Source organism: Culex quinquefasciatus, chromosome 3 (assembly GCF_015732765.1).
Source record: "Culex quinquefasciatus strain JHB chromosome 3, VPISU_Cqui_1.0_pri_paternal, whole genome shotgun sequence".
NCBI classification, from domain to species: domain Eukaryota; kingdom Metazoa; phylum Arthropoda; class Insecta; order Diptera; family Culicidae; genus Culex; species Culex quinquefasciatus.
In genome coordinates, this window is record NC_051863.1 from 98,668,367 (window position 1) to 98,694,414 (window position 26,048).

The window sequence follows — 26,048 nt, forward strand, 5'->3', positions numbered from 1 at the left end:
GCAGGACCAGATCCGTATAAAAATCCGGCATCTCACACACGCCGAGATCGAAACAAAAAGTTGTGTTTTGCGCCGAGCAGCTGCAGGACGTCTCCGGATCTTCATCCGGAGGAGGAGGATTTGAAGGTGTGTAGGGTACCGGTGGACATGGTAGAGATCAAGTTCCCCGGACTGTCCCGCAACTACAGTCTGTTTCCGATCTTCACTTGTGATAAGTACCACAAGCTCTTGAAACCCACAAATCAAATTCATAAGCACAATATTATTTATAAATAGTTTCTAATGATGGCCTGCCATAAAGACGAAGAAATGGTGTTGAATTTTACTGCACTTTCAGATTGTTGCAGTCCCAGTCGGAAGATCGTTCGCCCGACACTCCGTCGCCTGCGTGACAAAAAACGCTCTTCGAAATCGGTATCACCGAAACGATCGTCCAAGCTATGACAATCCACGCGGCCAGCAAGGTTATCCAGCGGAACGGTTCGTGGGCGATTCGTAACATGGTTTCGCGTCCCCGAGATCAGTGTGACACGTTCCTAAGCGACGGCGCCGAGAACGTACTCAACCAGGCCCTGACCCATCATTCCTCGATCGCGCACGGTGCACCAGGACGAGGAGTGGAAGGCACACTCGAACATTCAGATTCAGAACGAGGAGGACTCAGGTGACATCGGCATCTTTCAAGAATGTTCACCCAAGCCTTTTCCTGCGCACAGAACGGACCACAGGCATCGAAACCAACCGCATTAAAAAAAAACTAAGCAAAAAGCAGAAAATTTAATAAACTTTTTTTATTAGTTTTGTCTGACTCCTTCGACAATAGCTGATTACTGGCAAGTACCCGCAGGACATGACCGGATCGACTTCTGGTTCACTCAAGGGAACTGTCCTCGCGGTCGCTAGTATCGAATGTTATTTGGTGGCCTTTTCGGCTACCGCGCACAGAGGCTTGGGTGGGACCAGGAAGACGATAGTGTCATCACCAGACTTGATGGACTTTGGATGATCCTCGGTGGACTTGCCGGAACGACGATAGACCTTCTCCTTGATCTCGCTAAACTCGCAATCAATGTGAGCGGTGTGGCATTCCAGCACAGGGGTGTATCCGTTGAAGATCTGACCGGAGTGGTTCAGCACGATGACCTGGGCGGTGATTCTTTGAGTCAGGGCACGACCTCCGGCAGGGCTTCTTGTTGCATTTCGACGGACTTGACATCAGCGATCAGATTGACCGGGTCGATGGCGATACCGGGCTTGTTCGCACAGGTTTCCGTTCCCGTACCACCGATTTTGTTGACGTCCTTTAGTGGCAGATGCAGGGGCTTGTCGGTGGGGCGGTTCGGCGTCAGGACGCCATCCCCGAGCATGGGTAAATAACAAGGGAAATGCGTAATAATACCTTTCTCTGGTATCAATACCAAATTTTGGTATTCCTGGACCCTTTAAAATTTGTCTTGAGGATTATGCAAGAGCAAAATGTGCTATCATCCCAATTAAAGGTATTGTTTTGATATTGCAAAATTGCAGAATTTGTCAATGGTCGAACACCACATATTGGTATTCTTTTGGTATTACAGTGTTTTATCAAATTCCTCTGAAACTATGGGAAAATGTTGACCAATTTTGACAAAATAATTAATTTTGCGCTAAAATTATGTCTCAAAGCGAATGCTTTAATTGAAAACCGGAAATTTCAAACTTGATTTTAAACATTTTTTATATACCCCCTAAAGAAATGACTTGAAATTGTGGAAAATTTTCTAAGTCAGGATGGTACATTTTGGTATTATTTTGGTATTAAAGTGTTTTATCAAATTCCTCTGAAACTATGGGAAAATTTTGACAAAATAATTAATTTTGCACAAAATTGATGTCTCAAAGCGAATGCTTTCATTGAAAACCGGAAATTTCGAGCTTGATTTTAAACATTTTTGATATACCCCCTACAGAAATGACTTGAAATTGTGGAAAGTTTTCTAAGTCAGGATAGCACATTTTGGTATTATTTTGGTATTGAAAGGTTTCATCAATTTTCTCTGAAACTACGGGATTTTTTTTACCAATTTGGACAAGATAATAAATTTTGCGATAAAATGACTTGAAAAAAAAAACCAAATACTTTGAAAAACGAGTCAATCGAAAGATTATTGAATTTTTGGTGAATTTCAATCCAGTTTTATTAAAATAAATATGTTATTAAAATAACACTTATTTTTCAATCTTGTTATTTTTCAGAATCTTCAAGAACTTCATGCACAGGTCGTTCATCGGTGTGGTGAAGAATATCACTAAGAACAACATGGAAATATCAGGTGAGTAGATTTGGCTGATGCATATGGATCATTTCCGTTTTTTCACTAACTGCAACTGCTGCACTAAAAATGGTATGAAAATACCAAATTTTGGTATTACTTGTGCAAATATCAGCGACCAAAATGTGATCTTGGTTGCCCAGTAATAGATGGTAAAATACCATCAAATCATACCAAAATCATGTATGTGGAAGACCACAGGAATACCAAAAATGATTTTCCAAGGGGAATACCTAAAATTAAACCATGGCAATACCAAGTTTTGGTATTAAAGCAATGTTCAATAATCCAGAAGATGTCAACTTGGTATTGGAATGTTCTATTTTGAGGTATTATTTTACTCTTGGAATAACATGGTTTGGTATTGTTGTGCCCTTCCACATACAAGACTTTGGTATGATTTCATGGTATTTTACCATCTATTACTGGGCAACCTGGGTTGCTGTTATTTGCTCAAGTAATACCAAAATTTGGTATTCCCGTGTTATTTACCCCTGCTCGGGTCCATAGTCTCAAGCAGGTACTTGCTGTCAGCCTTGCCCTCTTGCGCTCGATGGCCCATCCCTTGAACTAGTACATCTTGGTGGACGGTTCCAGTTGTCTCCGTGCCATCCGGAGATGGCCACGATAGTGACGGCGGCCGTGTTGTAGCCGTTCTTCTGGATGTAGGACAAGATTTCCTCGAAACGGGCGTCGTTGTACGAAGGGCTCGGTCGATTCCATCTTGGTGACACCGGCGATCAGCTGTTTTACACCGAGGGTGAAGGCGAACAGGGCATTTCCTCAGGTCCGTTTTGAGAGATAATGGACCGGAACAGGGTAGAACATCCGGCCGGCTAAAGCACTCTGGCACAAGGTCAGCAGCTTCTACAAGCGGCAGGGGGTGCCAGCTATGCCACAAAATCGAGAACTGCTACGTGCCGCAACGCTGGAATCTTTCTCTTGCAGCAACATCCGGATTGAAATCCGGGACAGACCATTCCGCAGCAAATACAATGGCCAATTTTGGGAAGTTGAGCAGTATCTTGTCGTGAAATTATGTTTAACTTGCTTGTAAACACGCTCGCCTGTCAAAATATGTATATTCACAAATTCCGTAACCTGTTGGAAAATTGTTCAAGAGAATATTGAGTAACTTTGAGCCACATTGAGTAACTTTGAGAAAATGAGTCACTCAGTTTCTCACTGTCTTACCCCTTGCGTTGAATACAAAAAAACGGAAGCAACTGTTTTAATATTAAAATATTGAAATAAAATCCATCACATTTTTCGAAAATCAATGTTATTTATTCATGCCATAAAAACTTTTACCGATACAACGATTTTGTTCCAGAAATGCATGGTAGTATCAACAACTTTCCAACTTTTAAATTAAAAAGTTTGAACTTTCTACGAATATTCACCAACGCGAACCTTTAATCCAACTTAGAGTATTTTTTCTTTGTGTGTATCAAATCGATAACATAAATTATCATAACCAATAACATATTTTATCAAATTCAATAATATTATTTATCACTCTGATAAAAAATGTTAACCCATTTTATAAGAGAGGTAATCACCATGATAAACATCACACTGAAAACCCAACCATGGTAGTTGCTACCATATTGTAGGGTTGAATTGAGAACACGCACCGAAATATTTTTGCTGTTTGGATTGACTTTTCGTGTTTGGATTGACTGATTAACGCTGTCAGTTTTACCACAGACAATAGACATAGCAGCTAGAACAAAATAATTTGAAAATCGTGTGTAAAAACATGGCTGCCGCATCCTGCTAATCTACTAGCACCATCTGTAGCCTATTGTCACTCTAAAGCAGCCATCCCGAGCAGGGGTAATAATACGGAAATACCAAATTTTGGTATTACTTGGGCAAATAAAAATCAAAATCAAATTATTCGCTCTACAGCATTGCCTTGGCGTTCTCTATTGCGAGATTCCTACTCGAAACTAGGTGTCCGAACGCTTGATTGTTGAGGCAATAGCAAACCTCTTTACACCTAAGCTTCCATCCACCCCGGGATTCGAACTGACGACTTTAGGATTGTGAGTCCAACTGCCTATCACAGCAAAAAAACCGATGGTAAAATCGCATGCAAAAGCATGCACATCACCTTCGTCAAAATAAACACACTGCATGTACAATTTCTCCAAACACAAAAAAAAGTTGCAACCGACGGGATTAGAACCAACAGTGAGGACTGGCGCCTTAGCCCACTCGGCCATCAGACCGATGAAAAGCTGTAAGGATAAACGCATATATGAGCTTGACATTTCGGTCAAGTAGGTTTTCCATACTGATGGGCTACATATTTCAGGATGTAATATTACACAGAATTACATAAAATAATGCAAAATTTATTTTACACCCAGGCCTTTTACACGCAGCTGGATTACTACTTTTTTAGCTGTGTACCAGCGACTCCACCGAGACAGGACCTAGGGAGACGACTCCTACACCTGGATTGAGCTAACGACCTAACCTTTTAAGGTTATTCCGCGGCCAACATTTACTTCCCGTCCGACGGAAGGCGTGATCAGAAAAATCTCGTCTCGAAAAATGCCACCGGGGCCGTCTGGGATCGAACCCAGGCCGACTAGGTGAGAGGCAATCACGCTTACCCCTACACCACGGTTTCGGCTGGGCAAATAACAGGGACCAAAATGTGCCCTTGGTTGCCCACACGCAAAACAACCAATGTGAGTTCTTTAAGCATTGGCAGGGCTGAGCTGTAGGTTAGTCGAGGTTAGTCGTCGACTAACAAGTTCTTTAACAAAAAGGTCACCCTCCTTAAACAATTTGGAGCCCTCAGCAGGGCCCAAGAGAAACTTTGCATTTTGCAAATTTGCCAAGTTGCGGATTTGTGCTGCGCCTTCTTAAAAAAGATAGAGCGCCCCCTCAGGTAGCCCCAGGGCGCCCAAAGTGCCATTTTTGCAAATTAAAAAAGCCTAAGGGAGATCAGGGCTGAGCTTTAGGTTAGTCGAGGTTAGTCGTCGACTAACAAGTTCTTTAACAAAAATGTCACCCTCCTTAAACAATTTGGCGCCCTCAGCAGGGCCCAAGAGAAACTTTGCATTTTGCAAATTTGCTAAGTTGCCAAGTTGCGCCAAGTTGCCAAGTTGCGCCGCGAAACGCTGCCGCGTTTGTTTGGATAAACTAGCAGTGCTCTTAAACGTGCTCCGTTTTGATGGTTCGTAGATGCTGCTACGTTGCTGGGTTTTATGCATCGCTAGTATACAATGACCGGTGTTATGGTATATGAGAGTCTGGTCTGTTTTTTGAAATAAACATTTTTGTTCGCTGCGATGATTAAATTTATTGCGGCTGGAGTGGCTAATAATTGCCAAATCATTAAAAAAAAATTACCGTCAGTAGGGATGAAATTGGATCAAAATGATTTTTTATGGAATTTGCAATTCCTCAGTCTTTTCAATGAAACTTAATTCTGGTTATGGGGGTTGTGTAGGAGACATCTTAAAAAACGTTTGCTGAAAATTTCACTTTCCTAGAACAAAACCTGTGTTTTCGGCAGCTATATATATTTGGGGTACGATTTTCACCAAAAATGATTTTTCAAAAACTCAAACTTTTAATACACTTTTTTAAGTGGGTCGAAAAGAACCTCAAAGTTTAAAAATATCCGCTTCCAATATCATAGCATGTCAATAGGATTCCTTTGAAAAAGTAACACTGCTGAGTGACTTGTTTTGATCATTTCTTTGTAATTGAGCATTATTTTAGTTTCAAATTTCAAACGATACATCAAATTCAAGTATAATTTTGGAAAATGTTGGCAAACTATCTGAGAACAATCCTTCGTTAAATTTTTTCGCTATCACACAAACTGACGGTACATTAATTTTAACTTGATTCAATGTAATTTAAAAAATGCTAGATTTTTATTTTAGTTAGATTTTATTATGGCAAGATAATTGTAATGCGATGGATTTTAACCGAATCGTTAAGATTTAGGAGAATAAGGCTTGTTTTTCAGTTGGTGGTAACATCTACAATAGCATCAGTGCAAAAAGAAAGAAATTCATAGTTTTTTGAGAAGATCCTATTAATATATGAAAACACAATAGTTTACAGGATAATTTCAAAAAATACTTAAGAAAACTGCTTTATTTGAGCGAGTATTTTCCTGTGATTTTGTAAAGTGTAGTATTACGATGTTGTCCCGTCACGCTACATTTTGTTTTCAGGTGCAATAATGTTCATTTGAAAGGAAATATTTTTGGTATGAAAATTAATTTTCTTTCCGAATAGGGGATTCATACTTGTACTGGTACTGTATAACTGTTGCTGTCAAACTGTTGTAATCAAATCACATTGTATGATAAGTTCACGGACCTGGTAAGAACGTAGTCGGTTTTTCGCGGAGGATTGTTAAAGGATTAAGGACAAGACGGATAAAATATTGCAGTCTTTTTGAAACCCGAGAAAATATCCAGTTATTTGGATTTGTTCAGTTTCTCATTGTTGACGTGTGGTTTAAGAAAAGTTAGCTGTAGTGTTTTGTAGGTAATTTTAAGAAAATAGAGATGCAAAAAATGGCAGTCGAATAGATCCGGTTGGAATGTTGCAAATCAAAAGTGTGCTTTAGGAAGCTGAGTTGTGTTGCGAATAACATATTCCACCCCATCCCCCCCCCACAAAGTTTAACAATAAATCATCGTTACTCCAGTCATCGGAATACCACTTTCTAGTAGCAGAGTTGATATCAGGACAAAAATGCTGCTGACTTGTGATCTTCGTCCGATCGTCCGATCAAAATTTTCCTGACGGAACAATCGACCGGCGGTTTCCATCAGAGCTTCCGCTTGGTCATGCTCGACCAGCACCAGATCGACTTCAATCGGCCGGAAAAACCGCACTGGGGCATGAATGGCGAATTGGCACGAAGGTGTTGAGAAGTGTCGCCACGGACAGCTATCCGGATTAACGAGACGCCGGGCAGGCTCGGCATGATGGCTTCCCCGAGCTGAAAATAAGTGCAGATTGTTTGAAAAGTGACGATTAATCCACGGCGCGATGTACTTGCGTGCCTTCGCGACGACCGTCGCATGTACCTGCGGGGCCATTTCACGCACCCGGTGCTCCACGTCGGTGGACAGATTCCCGTACAGGCGGGGCCAGTACGGGAGGACGCTTTTACGACGTCCAGCTCGTACTTGCCGATTTGCTCGGGGAATTCCTCCAAGACTTTCGTCTTCGAGGTGGGGTCCATGTCGAGCATCTGCTTCAGCACGATCTAAAAAGTGTCGTCCAAGTTCGGGTCGATGTCTTCGCCGCCATGGGTTTCGATCTGGACAAAGCTCGGCACGACCGGCACCTTACTGCTGTCCAACGTTGTTAATCCGAACAGTGTCGGACATTTCCGCACTCCGGCCACTGCTCGAAGGCTGGAAGGAACTGCCGTTCAGAATGCTTCCGTACGAGAGGAACAGTTTGGTTTGACTCGCCCATGTTCTGCATGTTCTCGCACATGACCATGTGGGAGCACATGGCCACACTCGGAGAAGTTATTAAGCCAGGCACAGTTGTGGCCAAGGTCGTTTATGCCATCGATTTAAATAGATGGCACACCACTTGCACTTCCATTTGCCCTGCGGATCCTGCTCCAGCGGTGGGTCCATGCAGTACGTGTGTTACGAGATGTCATAATCGTCGCACAAAATCAATCGACCTTCGCCGTTACGTTGGCCACAGCCTTCACATATTGAACAGTCCAGCCGTACTTCGGAATTTGAATTTGATAAAACATTTTAATACCAAAATAATAATAATGGTATCGTGACTTAGAAAATTTTCCACAATTTCAAGTCATTTCTGTTATGTCTTTCGCTAATAACAAACGCGAGTTAGAGACTAACATTAGAGTTTTATTTAAGTCTAGAAACTAATTTTAAGTAAGAGCGTTTACAAAACGTGGCTTTGCTTTTTCGTTGCTCGCTTTAGACAAAGCTGTCCCCTCGCAAGGTGTGCCAACCGCACAACGTTGAGTGTGTTGGTGCGGCGTCTCGCTATGGACAGTGTTGCCATAGCATCTCCCTCTTTAAGACATCACGTAGTGATCAAACCTCGGCGGCAGCCGAACCTCGCGTCCACTCCTGGTGATCGTCGTCGTCGGCACGGGAACGCAACTCGGCGGAATACTTCCCGTCGAAGCCTGCCGGATCGGCCGTTGGATCATAGCTGGTTCCGGTCCATCGTTGTGCTCGATGATTCCTGGTTGGTTCGCGCCTTCCGGTTCCACCACAGCTGCTTGCGTGACGTCATCGGTTGTTGGTTGAGCGAACCCAAACTCGCCTAGGAGAATGTCCAGCGGAAGGTTAACAGCGCGACCGCGCGCCGGCGAATCCGCTGACTCGTGCCGTGAATGATATGCGACCGGATCAGCCCCGAACGTTGGCCGTCCAACCACACGTTGTAGTTCACCGAGCCGAGCCTTTCGATGACCTTTCCTGCCTCCCAGTACCAGTCGTTCCGCTTGTGCACCTTCGCATACACCAAGTCGCCAGGTGCAAATGCTCGTCTCTGGTCGTTCTCAGCAGTCGTCTTCATCTCAGCAACCGGTGTTGGTGGTGGTCGCAGTAGGTCGAGTGTGGTGCGCATTTGACCTCCAAACAGCAGTTCACTTGGTTGTTCCGCTCGGCGTCGACCTGTACGTTGCCAGAAACACGTCGAGTGTCTCCTGCAGTGGCTCTCCCTTGTTGATTTTCTTCATTCCTCGCTTGACGGTGTCCACAAAGCGTTCCGCTTGCCCGTTCGATTGCGGATGGTAGGGCGCGGTGAGGATGTGGGTGATTCCGTTCGCTTTGCAGTAGGACTCAAACTCGTCGCAAGTGAACTGAGCAGCGTTGTCCGACACGAGTACCATCGGCAGGCCAAGGCGTGCGAACGTGCTTCGAAGAAACTGGATCGTGGCCCTAGCGGTCGTGGTCGTCGTCGGGTAGATCTCAGGCCATCGCGAGAAAGCATCCACGATGATGAGAAAGTAGAGACCATCGATCGGGCCCGCGTAATCAATGTGAATGCGTTGCCATGGTCCCGCTGGTGTTGGCCAAGCTTCTGGTGGAGTGTTTGGGGGAGATCTTGCAGCTGCAGTACAGTCCGCGCACTGCTTCACCGTGTCCTCCACCTGCTTGTCGATGTGCGGCCAGTAGACGAAACTCCGAGCCAGACTCTTCATCCGGACCATGCCCGGGTGACCGTGGTGCAGGCGTTGCAGGATCCGCTTTCGGTAGGTCTCCGGCACCACCACTCGCTGGCTGAAAAGAATGCAGCCCTGAGTCAGCGCCAGGCTCTCCTTCCGGTGGTAGAACGCCTTCACGTCCGGGTTGTCGATTTCGCTTGCGCTGGCCGGCCACTCACCTTCCAAGTATTGGACCACTTTCTTGAGCACCTTGTCCCGGGCGGTAGCAGCGGCGATCATCTTGGAAGTGACAGGTGTGTTGCCAACGGAGTCTTCCAAGACCGCCGACATGTCGTCCTCGAGGTACAGAGCGGCGATAACGTACTCCTCCTCCGGCTTGGCCGCCGAATCGATGAGTCTGGAGAGTACATCCGCGTACCCGAAGTTCGCCGTGGAGACGTAGTCGATGCCAAAGTTGTAGCACAGCAGAACGAGTCCCAGTCGTTGCAGTCGCTTGGACGTGTGCGTTGGAATTCCCTTGTGCGACCCAAAGATGCGGAGCAGAGGCTGGTGGTCTGTCTCTAGAACGAACCGTCGTCCCAGCAGCATCCGATGAAACTTCGTGACAGCGTAGACGAGCACCAGAGCTTCCTTGTTGATCTGCCCGTACGCTTGCTCCGCCGGTGTCAACGATCTTGAGGCGTGCTGGATTATCTTCTCCGAACCGTCAGGGAAACGATGTCGGATTGTGGCGCCGATTCCGGGTTGCGAAGCGTCAGCGGCCACGATAATGTACAGCGTCGGGTTGTAGTGGGTCAGCATCAGGTCCTTGAAGCGCTCGAATGATCGTTGGCAGTCGTCCGACCAGGCCCACTTTGCGTCCTTCTTCAGCAGCAGATCGATTGGCCTTCGCAGCTGGTGCATCTCCTTGATGAACTTCGCGTAGTCCCGAGCAGGGGTAAATAACACGGGAATACCAAATTTTGGTATTACTTGGGCAAATAACAGGGACCAAAATGTGCCCTTGGTTGCCCAGTAATAGATGGTAAAATACCATGAAATCATACCAAAGTCTTGTATGTGGAAGGGCACAACAATACCAAACCATGTTATTCCAAGGGTAAAATAATACCTCAAAATAAAACCATTTCAATACCAAGTTGAGGTCTTCTGGATTTTTGAACATTGCTTGAATACCAAAACTTGGTATTGCCATGGTTTAATTTTACATGATACATGATTTTGGTATGATTTGATGGTATTTAACCATCTATTACTGGGCAACCAAGAGCACATTTTGGTCGCTGGTATTTGCACAAGAAATACCAAAATTTGGTATTTTCATACCATTTTAGTGCAACAGTTGCAGTTAGTGAAAAACGGAAATGATCCATATGCAACAGCCAAATCTACTCACCTGATGATTCCATGTTGTTCTTAGTGATATTCTTCACCACATCGAATGCATTTGTCATTGAAGAACGGTCTTGCTTTAAGTTCTTGAAGATTCTAAAAAATAACAAGATTGAAAAATAAGTGTTGTTATCATGAAACTGGATTGAAATTCACCAAAATTCAATAATCTGTCGATTAACTCGTTTTTCAAAGTATTTGGTTATCCCAACTTAGAGAAATTTCAACGTTTTCAATCAGCTTTAACATTTTAGGGTTTCATGTCATTTTAGCACAACATTAATTATCTCATCAAAATTTATAAAAAAAATTCCCATAGTTTCAGAGAAATTTGATGAAACTTTTCAATACCAAAATAATTCCAAAATGTGGCATCCTGACTTAGAATTTTTTCCACAATTTCAAGTCATTTCTTTAGGGGGTATATCAAAAATGTTTAAAATCAAGTTTGAAATTTCCGCTTTTCAATGAAAGCATTCGCTTTGAGATATCATTTTAGCGCAAAATTAATTATTTTGTCAAAATTGGTCAAAATTTTCCCATAGTTTCAGAGGAATTTGATAAAACACTTTGAGACATCATTTTAGCGCAAAATTAATTATTTTGTCAAAATTGGTCAAAACACTGTAATACCAAAAGAATACCAAAATGTGGTGTTCGACTATTGACAAATTCTGCAATATTGCAATATCAAAACAATACCTTAAATTGGTATGATAGCACATTTTGCTCTTGCATAATCCTTAAGACAAATTTTAAAGGGTCCAGGAATACCAAAATTTGGTATTGATACCAGAGAAAGGTATTATTACGCATTTCCCTTGTTATTTACCCATGCACGGGTAGTTGACCGCGCCCAAGAACGAACGCAGCTCGGTGAGGTTCTTCGGCAGTGGCATCTGCGAGATGGCAGACACTTTCCCCGGGTCGGTGCGGATTCCGTTTTGGTTGATGATGTGGCCCAGGTACTTCACCTCCGTCATGTAGAACTTGCACTTCTCGATCTTGAACCGGAAACCGAAATATTGGATCCGCTGCAGTGTTTGCTCCAAGTTCCGGTCGTGCTCAGCGCGCGTTCGGCCGAACACCAGCACGTCGTCGAGGAACGACGCCGCTCCTTCCTGGCCGGCGAGCATGTTGTCAACGACCTTCTGGAAGGCTCCAGGAGCGGATTTCACTCCCGACGGCAGACGCTTGACCTTGAACAGCCCCTTGTGTGTGTTCATAGTCAACAGCTTCTGCGACTCCTCCTCTACCTCCATCTGCAGATAAGCGTCCAACAGGTCAATTACGCTGAAGAACTTGCTGCCAGCCAGCTTTGCGAAGATGTCGTCGGGGGTAGGGAGAGGGTACTTGTTCGCCTCCAGCACGGCGTTCAACCCGGTCGAGTAATCCGCGCAAATGCGGACCATCGGATCTCCGTCTGCGTTGCGCTGCGCCTTCCGAACTGCCACGATGGGTGCCGCCCAGTCCGAGTAGTCGACCGGCTCCAGCACTCCCATGTTCTGCAATCGGTTGAGCTCCTTCTCGACCAGCCGCTGCGAGTGGAACGGCACTGGCCGCTTAGGTTTGAAGACCGGCTTCACCCCGTCGATCAGGAACAGCTGGATCTTCGTTTTCGTGCACCGTCCGAGTCCTTCCTGGAACACGGCCGGAAATTTCGCCTTCAGCGCGGCACCACACGCCGACGAGTCCTCCGCAGTTGTGAGTTGCTTGCAGAAGTCGTTGATCGGAATGTCGTACACAGCCCGAAAGCATCCATCAGGTCGCTCCCAAGAACCTTGAAACCGCGCACAGGAGTGACGTAGCACACGGAACGCTTGGTGGTCCCGCGGAACGTGACGTCACACTCGAACTCCAATTCCAGCGGAAGGGGTTTGCCTGAAGCTGTGGCCACCCGCAGTTCCGTCGGAATGGTTTCTGGGTTGCCGAGCAGGGGAAGTGAATCCGTCGAGATGATGGTGTAGTCCGATCCGCAGTCGAGCTGGAGTTCGATCGGTTCGTTGTTGATCAGAACTTCCACGAACTTGCGCCGTCCCACATTGACTGGGCAGCCCGCCGGCGGTTCGCTGGCGGACCGCCAAACCGCTCTGGCAATCCGCCAGCGTTTGATTTGGCGGACCACGGGCGACCCGCTGGCGGATAAAATTTGCAACAATTTGGCGCACGATCAGTTTTTTTTATCGTGACGTTGGTCCGCCAGCGACTCGCCCCGGGGTCGCCCAGGTTTGCCTTGAAATGTTTCACCCGCCGTTCATCCGCCCCACATACGCCGTTTTGTATGGTTCAACCGCCCCTATAGGATGGTCCGCCAGCGGGTCGCCCCCGATCAGCCCCCTACATAAAGTTCAACCGCCTTGGCTCGCCCTTGATGCGCCTCTCATATACGGTTCAGCCGCCCCTGTAGGTTGATCCGCCAGTGGGTCGCCCTTGATACGCCCCCCATATAAAATTCATCCGCTCAAAAAGCCCCAACCGCCTTGGCCCGCCCTCGATTCGCCTTTCATACATATTTCATCCACCCAAGCAGAATATCCGTTCAGGATTCTGATAGTGTTTTTTCAAGTTAATCTAAAACTAAAAAAAACACAAAGTGCTTTATATAGAATTGCAGATCTTTGTAGATTCTTGTGTGCTGAAATTTAGAAATAAAACAAAAATATGAAAAAAAACCCGATTTAATCCCACCTGGGGTGAGATAGAGCCTTTCTTACTAAAGAATATAACGATGATAGAACTTCTTTCAATTCATAACATTTTTTTTTTGTTTTATTTATCCAGGTTAGCAGCTATAATAGCTGATTCAACCTGCCTTCAAAAACAAAAGGAGGATAGGAATAGAGGAAAATACATTTGAACTTCACACTTCACTTCATATTTTCTAGTACTAATTCATTAAAATCTTCCTCTTCTAACAATTCAATCCACTTTGCGAAGCCGTCCTTTCCTAATTTTTGATAGCATTGCCACCATTTCTCCTTGTACATGGTCTGCAGTCTCAATGCTTGGTGTTTTGTTGCGTCGTCCACTGCTTCCTGGTACTTCCGCCCGGCTTCTTTCCATTTTTTGTAGAAAAAATTGGTTCGCTGGTCATCCGTCAATTTCATTTTTTTCCGTTCATGCTTCGATCGCACGACTTCGAAATCATCATCGTTTTCCAGTTCCATTTGTGGTTGATTGTTGTTGTTGTTGCTGCTGCTGTTTTCCCCTTCTTCGGCTGGCCGTTTTGTTTTGATGCATTTTTTGTTATTGCTGTCGTCGTCAGTTTTAGCCGTCGTACTGCTGCTGCTTGACTCCCCGGCTTTGTTTGGTTCTGCTGACACATCTTTTCCGTGTTATTTTTGGTTGCGCGCTTTTTCTTAGTGAGTCGGGCGTTTGGTTGGCCTTTGTAGAAGACGTTGCTGTCACAGCCATCTATCTTTAGGCGCCTTGGAATTGGACGGTCCAAGTTCATGCGAAGCACCCGCACTCCGTTCGAAATGCCTACGAAGAACTTTTTCCATTTTATGGTCAGCACTTTGCCGTACTGACTCATAGTATTTGTGATTTTTCAGCCGGCAGCTCCGGTGGCAAATCATGTATCCTGACTTCCACGGTGTAATCTTTGAAGTACACCGGGATCAGGAACATTTGATTCCCGCACTGCATGGAGTGCCGCAGATTCTTGCTGATTGCACGTTCTGCTAGTGCTGGGTCGTTAAACTCAATTAGAGCAACGCCAGACTGTAACAATTGAACGCACTTCAGTTCATGCTTGCACTGCACTTTTAGTTCGCGCGATATGAACCTCTCGACGTCGAGGGTTTGGGTCGGGTGGGTAAGACGTTGAAATCTAATACCACTACGGTGTTTCGCGTCTTACTCATTTTTGCTGAGCAAGAAAAACACCGAGAGAGGAGTTAAAATGCAACCGCTTGCTATCGTGGTTGGAGCCGTACTGAATTCATAACATTGACTTTGTTTAGAAGAAGAAGAAGAAGAAGAAGAAAGTCTTATGATAAAAGCAAAGTATTATAAATGATATGATTTCCAAAAGAAACAAAATACGCCATTTTCACCAAAAGAATATTTTTAATCGTACATATTCTTAATCAAACAAGCGTTTATGACAAACGCGAGCATAGCAAGCTTCACATGCGCCAGTTACAACGCACACCGCGGTAGGCGCAAAGAAAAACCGAGGTATAAGTGAACCGCGTGTGCCGCACGGTGCAGGAAGATAGCCATTTAGCTTCTACGAATGTGACAGAGTCAGAGATAGCTATTTTTACAACCGCACCACTACACACTCAATCACGAGTACCTTAGGTAGAAAGCCATTGGCGTCGCCAGCATTGAAAACATTGAAAACGATATAAACGATGAAAAGCTTAGAAAGCTTCTACCCAGTAAGAAATACGGGGCCGATCGGGTCTGATCGTCAGAGCGACGATCAGTCCTACAGGGGCCGATGCGGGTCTGATTTTGAGACACGCATCAGACCCGAATCAAGGTATTTTGCACCCGAAACGTCAACCTGTCAAGGTTGTTCGAACATCGCGAGAGGCCTACATGCGGGGCCGATGTAAGAACGACGTAAAGGTGGAAAATCGGACGCGCATCAACCTCTCTTTTTAGGTTCTTCTTCTTCTTTTTCTCACATCTGTCATCTGTTTTATTTGTTCGGATTGAAAGTTTGTTGCTGTTGTTCATGTTTTTATTATTTTTTTTCGTTTTTCTCCAATTTACATTGATTTGGTGGACCTTAAACTGCAGTGACTTAGGCCATGGTTCTTTGCAAACTCTGGAGGCTAGCTGGTTCCTCCCGGTAGTCGTGCTTGATGTTCTGGAGTGTCTGGTTGCTCAGAGGGGTTGGCCCTCTTTTCCGCCGGTTCCAATCTGCGTGATTTTGGACAGGACGTTAACTGTGGCTGTGACGGCATGACTGTTAGAGACCGGATCAAGGATGGTTGGCTTGTTTTCCGTCCTTTGGCTGCCGGGGGTTCCGCCGTGCTACCTGCTGGACTGCTAGGGAGATCCCAGCCGGGGATGCCAGGAAGCCGGGCGGTGTTGATGCGCTGTGGAGAATAACCAAGTTTATTTATGTTTTAGATAAAGAGATGTTAACTCACCACACAAAAGCTGTCTACAGGTTCCCTCGCCTCGCCGGGATGGGTCACTATTCGTTTTTTTGCTGCTCGATTGGCCAGTTTCGGCAGACTTGTCCTTGAAGGCACCATGGAAGAGATGGTCCAGGCTTTGGGGTTAGTACGTTCCGTGGCGAAGCAGAAGTATTCGTCGTCCACCTTTTTGATCTCGAATAGACCGGTACCGTTCCCTTCCTTCTTGGTGAGTTCCTCCGATTGGTTAACGATGGTTGGCGTGCTAATACCCGGTGTCTTTGGTTTTATGAAGCTGGCGAATCGCCTAGATTCCGGCATTCAACAGGAAGTGGTGGGCCAGATCGGAGACGCCTTTCTCGGTGAAAACGACGCCCGGCTTGAGGGCAATCAAATCGATACACATCTTGGCCACACGTTCCTCCATCAGCAGTTTGCTAAAGTCGGTCCACTCGTCGATCTTGGTGCGACCAATCTCAGCATCATGACCGTCTCCACCGCATCCAGCGCAACCAACGGTCGATGAACTTGGTTCCTATACAAGATTTGGCCACCTCCTCAGTTTGTGTCGTAGACGGTGCTTTGCGCCGGATGGCCGGTGCCGCTTTGGGCATATCCATCTTCAGAACCTGGAAGAGGAAAAGTTAGTTTGGGTTGAGAAATGTAAAGTATAACTGTTTTACCCAAGCTCCCGCAGCACAGATTCCGCTGCCACCCACTGCTCCTGGACCATCTCCAAGTGGTACAGTTGCACCTCGGCGTCCAGTCCACGAGTCCGGCGCCGGCGTGGCCATTCTGTTGCGAAGGTGGTGACGGTTGACAGACGATAGATGGTGGGTCGCTGAACGACAATCTCCGGATCCATGAACGGAGCCGTCGCCAACGAATAGTCCCGCCGGTGACCATCGTGATCACGTGCTGGACTTACTGCTGCTGGTTGGCCAACCTTGGAGGATACATTTAACCGTGAAGTCCGCGATCGCCTACTCTTCCGCCTCCTCCGTACGAGTCACAATATCTACCACCCGACTGCGTTGGCGAATAGTTTGATCCATGAGAGTGATGATTTTTCGTACCGCTGCCGCTATCGCCCGAGACGCTGTACTGTTGTATCCGCCTCTGCCGCCACTGTTGTTTCGCATTCCAACACCACGATTGTCTCGGTCGTCGTTCATCGGTCCCACAAACACGGGCCGTCCGACGGTGGCAGATACATAAACGGTACCATCAGCGCAGTTCCGTCGGAATGGTTTCTGGGTTGCCGAGCAGGGGAAGTGAATCCGTCGAGATGATGGTGTAGTCCGATCCGCAGTCGAGCTGGAGTTCGATCGGTTCGTTGTTGATCAGAACTTCCACGAACTTGCGCCGTCCCACATTGACTGGGCAGCCCGCCGGCGGTTCGCTGGCGGACCGCCAAACCGCTCTGGCAATCCGCCAGCGTTTGATTTGGCGGACCACGGGCGACCCGCTGGCGGATAAAATTTGCAACAATTTGGCGCACGATCAGTTTTTTTATCGTGACGTTGGTCCGCCAGCGACTCGCCCCGGGGTCGCCCAGGTTTGCCTTGAAATGTTTCACCCGCCGTTCATCCGCCCCACATACGCCGTTTTGTATGGTTCAACCGCCCCTATAGGATGGTCCGCCAGCGGGTCGCCCCGATCAGCCCCTACATAAAGTTCAACCGCCTTGGCTCGCCCTTGATGCGCCTCTCATATACGGTTCAGCCGCCCCTGTAGGTTGATCCGCCAGTGGGTCGCCCTTGATACGCCCCCCATATAAAATTCATCCGCTCAAAAAGCCCCAACCGCCTTGGCCCGCCCTCGATTCGCCTTTCATACATATTTCATCCACCCAAGCAGAATATCCGTTCAGGATTCTGATAGTGTTTTTTCAAGTTAATCTAAAACTAAAAAAAACACAAAGTGCTTTATATAGAATTGCAGATCTTTGTAGATTCTTGTGTGCTGAAATTTAGAAATAAAACAAAAATATGAAAAAAAACCCGATTTAATCCCACCTGGGGTGAGATAGAGCCTTTCTTACTAAAGAATATAACGATGATAGAACTTCTTTCAATTCATAACATTTTTTTTTTGTTTTATTTATCCAGGTTAGCAGCTATAATAGCTGATTCAACCTGCCTTCAAAAACAAAAGGAGGATAGGAATAGAGGAAAATACATTTGAACTTCACACTTCACTTCATATTTTCTAGTACTAATTCATTAAAATCTTCCTCTTCTAACAATTCAATCCACTTTGCGAAGCCGTCCTTTCCTAATTTTTGATAGCATTGCCACCATTTCTCCTTGTACATGGTCTGCAGTCTCAATGCTTGGTGTTTTGTTGCGTCGTCCACTGCTTCCTGGTACTTCCGCCCGGCTTCTTTCCATTTTTTTGTAGAAAAAATTGGTTCGCTGGTCATCCGTCAATTTCATTTTTTTCCGTTCATGCTTCGATCGCACGACTTCGAAATCATCATCGTTTTCCAGTTCCATTTGTGGTTGATTGTTGTTGTTGTTGCTGCTGCTGTTTTCCCCTTCTTCGGCTGGCCGTTTTGTTTTGATGCATTTTTTTGTTATTGCTGTCGTCGTCAGTTTTAGCCGTCGTACTGCTGCTGCTTGACTCCCCGGCTTTGTTTGGTTCTGCTGACACATCTTTTCCGTGTTATTTTTGGTTGCGCGCTTTTTCTTAGTGAGTCGGGCGTTTGGTTGGCCTTTGTAGAAGACGTTGCTGTCACAGCCATCTATCTTTAGGCGCCTTGGAATTGGACGGTCCAAGTTCATGCGAAGCACCCGCACTCCGTTCGAAATGCCTACGAAGAACTTTTTCCATTTTATGGTCAGCACTTTGCCGTACTGACTCATAGTATTTGTGATTTTTTCAGCCGGCAGCTCCGGTGGCAAATCATGTATCCTGACTTCCACGGTGTAATCTTTGAAGTACACCGGGATCAGGAACATTTGATTCCCGCACTGCATGGAGTGCCGCAGATTCTTGCTGATTGCACGTTCTGCTAGTGCTGGGTCGTTAAACTCAATTAGAGCAACGCCAGACTGTAACAATTGAACGCACTTCAGTTCATGCTTGCACTGCACTTTTAGTTCGCGCGATATGAACCTCTCGACGTCGAGGGGTTTGGGTCGGGTGGGTAAGACGTTGAAATCTAATACCACTACGGTGTTTCGCGTCTTACTCATTTTTGCTGAGCAAGAAAAACACCGAGAGAGGAGTTAAAATGCAACCGCTTGCTATCGTGGTTGGAGCCGTACTGAATTCATAACATTGACTTTGTTTAGAAGAAGAAGAAGAAGAAGAAGAAAGTCTTATGATAAAAGCAAAGTATTATAAATGATATGATTTCCAAAAGAAACAAAATACGCCATTTTCACCAAAAGAATATTTTTAATCGTACATATTCTTAATCAAACAAGCGTTTATGACAAACGCGAGCATAGCAAGCTTCACATGCGCCAGTTACAACGCACACCGCGGTAGGCGCAAAGAAAAACCGAGGTATAAGTGAACCGCGTGTGCCGCACGGTGCAGGGAAGATAGCCATTTAGCTTCTACGAATGTGACAGAGTCAGAGATAGCTATTTTTACAACCGCACCACTACACACTCAATCACGAGTACCTTAGGTAGAAAGCCATTGGCGTCGCCAGCATTGAAAACATTGAAAACGATATAAACGATGAAAAGCTTAGAAAGCTTCTACCCAGTAAGAAATACGGGGCCGATCGGGTCTGATCGTCAGAGCGACGATCAGTCCTACAGGGGCCGATGCGGGTCTGATTTTGAGACACGCATCAGACCCGAATCAAGGTATTTTGCACCCGAAACGTCAACCTGTCAAGGTTGTTCGAACATCGCGAGAGGCCTACATGCGGGGCCGATGTAAGAACGACGTAAAGGTGGAAAATCGGACGCGCATCAACCTCTCTTTTTAGGTTCTTCTTCTTCTTTTTCTCACATCTGTCATCTGTTTTATTTGTTCGGATTGAAAGTTTGTTGCTGTTGTTCATGTTTTTATTATTTTTTTTCGTTTTTCTCCAATTTACATTGATTTGGTGGACCTTAAACTGCAGTGACTTTGTGCCATGGTTCTTTGCAAACTCTGGAGGCTAGCTGGTTCCTCCCGGTAGTCGTGCTTGATGTTCTGGAGTGTCTGGTTGCTCAGAGGGGTTGGCCCTCTTTTCCGCCGGTTCCAATCTGCGTGATTTTGGACAGGACGTTAACTGTGGCTGTGACGGCATGACTGTTAGAGACCGGATCAAGGATGGTTGGCTTGTTTTCCGTCCTTTGGCTGCCGGGGGTTCCGCCGTGCTACCTGCTGGACTGCTAGGGGAGATCCCAGCCGGGGGATGCCAGGAAGCCGGGCGGTGTTGATGCGCTGTGGAGAATAACCAAGTTTATTTATGTTTTAGATAAAGAGATGTTAACTCACCACACAAAAGCTGTCTACAGGTTCCCTCGCCTCGCCGGGATGGGTCACTATTCGTTTTTTGCTGCTCGATTGGCCAGTTTCGGCAGACTTGTCCTTGAAGGCACCATGGAAGAGATGGTCCAGGCTTTGGGGTTAGTACGTTCCGTGGCGAAGCAGAAGTATTCGTCGTCCACCTTTTTGATCTCGAATAGACCGGTACCGTTCCCTTCCTTCTTGGTGAGTTCCTCCGATTGGTTAACGATGGTTGGCGTGCTAATACCCGGTGTCTTTGGTTTTATGAAGCTGGCGAATCGCCTAGATTCCGGCATTCAACAGGAAGTGGTGGGCCAGATCGGAGACGCCTTTCTCGGTGAAAACGACGCCCGGCTTGAGGGCAATCAAATCGATACACATCTTGGCCACACGTTCCTCCATCAGCAGTTTGCTAAAGTCGGTCCACTCGTCGATCTTGGTGCGACCAATCTCAGCATCATGACCGTCTCCACCGCATCCAGCGCAACCAACGGTCGATGAACTTGGTTCCTATACAAGATTTGGCCACCTCCTCAGTTTGTGTCGTAGACGGTGCTTTGCGCCGGATGGCCGGTGCCGCTTTGGGCATATCCATCTTCAGAACCTGGAAGAGGAAAAGTTAGTTTGGGTTGAGAAATGTAAAGTATAACTGTTTTACCCAAGCTCCCGCAGCACAGATTCCGCTGCCACCCACTGCTCCTGGACCATCTCCAAGTGGTACAGTTGCACCTCGGCGTCCAGTCCACGAGTCCGGCGCCGGCGTGGCCATTCTGTTGCGAAGGTGGTGACGGTTGACAGACGATAGATGGTGGGTCGCTGAACGACAATCTCCGGATCCATGAACGGAGCCGTCGCCAACGAATAGTCCCGCCGGTGATCATCGTGATCACGTGCTGGACTTACTGCTGCTGGTTGGCCAACCTTGGAGGATACATTTAACCGTGAAGTCCGCGATCGCCTACTCTTCCGCCTCCTCCGTACGAGTCACAATATCTACCACCCGACTGCGTTGGCGAATAGTTTGATCCATGAGAGTGATGATTTTTCGTACCGCTGCCGCTATCGCCCGAGACGCTGTACTGTTGTATCCGCCTCTGCCGCCACTGTTGTTTCGCATTCCAACACCACGATTGTCTCGGTCGTCGTTCATCGGTCCCACAAACACGGGCCGTCCGACGGTGGCAGATACATAAACGGTACCATCAGCGCACGGAACAGCAGCGGTAATGGAGCTTGTTGCTGTTGGTGCTGTTTGGCCCGTTCAGTCCGGTGGCGTTGTCAGCGTTGCCGCCGCGTTTCGGTTGAAAACCAGCGATTTGAACAGCGCCATGTGTTGCCATTCCTGCAGCAGATTTATCTTCGGGGACGGATTTAAGCCCTTATCGGAAGGTGATAATTGTTCAGCTGATGGAGATAGTTTTTTTTTATTCTGGTGCAACTCCAGAACCCACTTTCTGGAGGTGGCTCAAAATTATTTGACCTGAAAGAAAAAAAAAAGTTAGTTCGGATTGAGAAATGTAAAGAATATTTTTTTGTTACCTAAATTCCCACAAAACGGGTTCCTCTGCCACCAGCTGAGCCATCTCCAAGAGGAACAGTTGCGAGGCTAAAAGATCCGACTCCGGCTTCGAATCCACAGCTCTGGAGTACCGGCAGTCTAAGCACGTCTCAGTTTAAATTAAACGGTAAAGAAAATAAGAAATGCTCAGGCAATTCGGGACCGATTCCGGCTAATCTGGAACGTGCAAGATTTTACCAGCCGTGCCAAGGGCAGCGTTGTTCCGAAGACAATTTCAGGGTCATGACCGGGCCAGTTTATGCAGTGTTGCTTTCTTCGTCATTTGCAAGATCATGGCTGTCCCGAGTGGCATTTCCGGATATCAGCTGGGACAAAGTTCTAGGAACGTGGACCGGTTCCGCTTGGTCTTTTTTTTTGGGAGTGATAGTGCAGCATCTCATCCGTCCTTCCGAGGGTACTCGCAAGGACGTGGCCTTCCTTCGAGTCTGTGTCCGAGTAGCGTCGTTCTTGCCGATGGATGCTGATTGTGCAGTTGCAGTCCTTGACCCTTGAAGACCCCGGGCCTCCGTCTTCACCCTTCTTACTGTTCAGCTGCTGCTCCAACTCCAGCAGCTTCCTGGCCGCGGTCCATGAAAGAAGCCGCCGCCGACGAAAAGTCTTGCCGATGATCGTCATGATCCTGGTGCTGGTCTCGTTGCTGCCGTGTGGCCTCATTTGTCCGCGATGTCCGCGACAGCCTCGTCACGATATTCACCACACGACTGCGTCGGCGAATAGTTTGGTCCATGTGATCGATGATGATTCCTGCTGTTGTCGCTGCCGCCCGAGACATTCGGTAGCATACTGTTGTATCTGCCTCCGCTAACACTGTTGTTACGTACTCCACGATTGTCCCGGTTGTCGTTCATCGGTCCCGACGGAGGTGGACCGTTCGAAGGAGGCGGTGGCGATCCGAAACTTCCACTTGGGCCTCCGCTGCCACAATACATAAACGGTGGCATCTGCGCACGTAACAGCGGCGGTAACGAAGCTTGCTGCTGTTGGGGCCCGGGCCTTGTTTGATTGTTGTTTGTTTCATACCGGACACTGACTCGCTTGGCTACTGCTAGCTCGTATTGGCCGCAGCCTGCTTGTTTAGACTTATCTCGACAGATTTGCTGCCTTCGTGGGACGCCACTGGAGTCGGCCGCATGGAACGATTGTGCTGCTTGCGAATGTCGACGTCAGCCAGATTAACTTCCGGAATTTTTCCGGCTGACGCAATGCTTATGTCCATCTTGCCACTATCGCGGACGGTACCTCACTTACGTTAAGTCGGGATTCAGTTGATGTGATGATTGCTGTCACGGAACCATTATCAGAAGCTACTTTGTAACGACGAGTAATATGCCGGGTGGCGGCTGGTTTCGTCTTGGGCGAAACAAAGTATCCTGCGTGATACGACACCGCGGCGTTTGGCAACAACATTTCACATTCTCCTCGTTCAAAGAGATGGCACACAGCACGGCATTTTCCGGTTGAAAATCTGCAGCTGAACCATGTTGGAGACTCTCCGGGAGGTCGGTTCAACCGTCGTTTCCATTGAAGTGGTTCTGATGTTTAGCGAAAGATCCGTGTTGGAACGCTTGTTATGGACAAGTGCGAGGATCGAGTAATTCACCCGTGCCGAAACTGTCCTTCGAACCTGTTCCGAAAAGCGTTTTTCCAAGGGCAACCGTCGTTTCCATTGAAGTGGTTCTGATGTTTAGCGAAAGATCCGTGTTGGAACGCTTGTTATGGACAAGTGCGAGGATCGAGTAATTCACCCGTGCCGAAACTGTCCTTCGAACCTGTTCCGAAAAGCGTTTTTCCAAGGGCACTTGCAGGGTGGCGAACGTCCGTCGGGACTGATCCGTACAGCGACGTTCTGATGGAATTTGCAGGGCCTTGATCGTCCCGCGTGCCATTTCCGGACGGTATCAGCTAAAAAGGCTAAAAAGAGAGAAAAAAAAAGAAATTATTACACTGAGATCAGCTATTGTAATGTTTTGCTTTAAAAACCAAATCACCGGTTGGAATTGTTGTTCGTGGCCATGACTGAATTATTCGCATTCCGATAGACTACCGTCGATTTGAACAGCGTCAGGTGTTGTAATTCCTGCAGCAGCTTTATCTTCGTGGACGGATTTAAGTTCATTTAAATCGTTGCACCGAATGCACTCCCCTCGAACTCGCCGTACACACCCAATCAGCCATCGGTGAACACTCGGTTGGTGTCGATGCCGCTACTGATTTCCTTCAACGGCAACGTTTCCGCCGCCAGCGACTGCTCCTGGGCTGTGCCACCTCCAAGTCATTCGCACGATAGTGCCCGGTTCGTTGTTGCTCCGCCGTCGAATCCAATCATCGTTCTCGGTCCTGGACCCAGTGACCGCCCGAAACGAATCTGTGCCGTACTCTGCAGGTTGGCCATACTGGGACAATTCGCAGCAGGCAGATTCTTGTTGATGGACAATTTCAGTACAGTGTATCGGTACGGCACGGTCCTCCGTGCAGCTAAGAAGTCAGAGGACACGGCTTACTAGTGAGGAATGTACGGTCGGAACCGCTGATGGCAGCTTCCGGAACGGGGGTCTGAAAAAGAAATCTATCAAATTTCCAGAACATTCTACCTGCTCGAGCACCATACCGTTTTTTCCGAACTTACGCACTTTTCTTGCAAACGTGCCAGTGGTCCATCGTCTGGCGGTCATGTTCTCGCGCACGTCCAGGTTTATGAACCGGAAAACGGAATCGCCGGAGGTTCGCGACCGGCAGTGGACTTTACCTTTTTGCTGATACCTTTTCCCTGAAATTGAAAAAAGTAGAGTAAAAGTTTACAGCAAACAAAAAAAAAACAAACTATAAATTACCTTTAAAATCAACTCCCTACTAACCAGGGGAGAATCTGCGGGTGTTACTTGGCCTGCCGATTCCACCTACAACCCGGAACAAACCCAGAAAAGCAGACAACCACATTTTCGCGATGGAGCAAAGTTGCTCGCCATGTTGTTTTTTTTTCGTTTGACAGAACTGCCGAAAAATTCGCAAACATGAATGAGCGAGATAGCATGCTTAGCGAAACTTCGATGAAAACACAAAGCATGCTTTCTCTTTCACTCTAACGCGCAGCATACAGTTCATCGAATTTTTCGAAAAACATCGTTGCCTTACAAAACATCGTGGGTTTACGGACTTTCGATCTGGGTATTGGAATCCAATGAACCCTGTTAAATAAACTTACGAAATCACGAAAAAATTAAGTCTACTTTTAGGCGATTTTCGGAGCACACGGAAAACAAATAGATTGTAGCCGGATGAATGTCCTATGTCACAAAGGTTTTTAAATAAACATTGGACAGTTATGCAAAAACAAACAGGGCAAAAGAAACCGAAAAGCTACGATATCTTACATGTTGTAGGAAACATCGGTAGACAAGCTACTACAAATGAGTATAAGTCGAGCCAGCAAATATATGCGCCAGCATTCTCGCGCCAGTGTCAACGATCTTGAGGCGTGCTGGATTATCTTCTCCGAACCGTCAGGGAAACGATGTCGGATTGTGGCGCCAATTCCGGTTTGCGAAGCGTCAGCGGCCACGATAATGTACAGCGTCGGGTTGTAGTGGGTCAGCATCAGGTCAGACTTGAGCAGCTCCTTGAAGCGCTCGAATGATCGTTGGCAGTCGTCCGACCAGGCCCACTTTGCGTCCTTCTTCAGCAGCAGATCAAGTGGCCTACGCAGCTGGTGCATCTCCTTGATGAACTTCGCGTAGTAGTTGACCGCGCCCAAGAACGAACGCAGCTCGGTGAGGTTCTTCGGCGGTGGCATCTGCGAGATGGCAGACACTTTCCCCGGGTCGGTGCGGATTCCGTTTTGGTTGATGATGTGGCCCAGGTACTTCACCTCCGTCATGTAGAACTTGCACTTCTCGATCTTGAGCCGGAAACCGAAATATTGGATCCGCTGCAGTGTTTGCTCCAAGTTCCGGTCGTGCTCAGCGCGCGTTCGGCCGAACACCAGCACGTCGTCGAGGAACGACGCCGCTCCTTCCTGGTCGGCGAGCATGTTGTCAACGACC

General features: G+C 47.0%; 3 protein-coding genes and 1 pseudogene across 3 annotated transcripts; all 4 read right to left on the reverse strand.

Annotated features, from left to right (window-relative positions):
* Nucleotides 1-513: 513 nt before the first annotated feature.
* LOC6049864 lies at nucleotides 514-7,548 on the reverse strand (annotated as a pseudogene).
* A 1,407-nt stretch (nucleotides 7,549-8,955) lies between these two features.
* LOC119769135 (uncharacterized protein K02A2.6-like) lies at nucleotides 8,956-10,380 on the reverse strand. The gene has a single exon (XM_038261036.1). The coding sequence runs from the start codon at nucleotides 10,378-10,380 to the stop codon at nucleotides 8,956-8,958; it is 1,425 nt and encodes a 474-aa protein (XP_038116964.1).
* A 1,313-nt stretch (nucleotides 10,381-11,693) lies between these two features.
* On the reverse strand, nucleotides 11,694-12,371 carry LOC119769136 (uncharacterized protein K02A2.6-like). Its single transcript, XM_038261037.1, has one exon. It carries the CDS (start codon nucleotides 12,369-12,371, stop codon nucleotides 11,694-11,696), a length of 678 nt encoding a protein of 225 aa, XP_038116965.1.
* A 7,589-nt stretch (nucleotides 12,372-19,960) lies between these two features.
* Nucleotides 19,961-20,725, reverse strand: LOC119769137. The gene is made up of 3 exons (XM_038261038.1): nucleotides 20,557-20,725; nucleotides 20,418-20,510; nucleotides 19,961-20,363 (listed from the first exon to the last, which is right to left on the reverse strand). Exons 1-3 carry the CDS (start codon nucleotides 20,723-20,725, stop codon nucleotides 20,095-20,097), a joined length of 531 nt encoding a protein of 176 aa, XP_038116966.1. The 3' UTR covers nucleotides 19,961-20,094.
* Nucleotides 20,726-26,048: the final 5,323 nt, after the last annotated feature.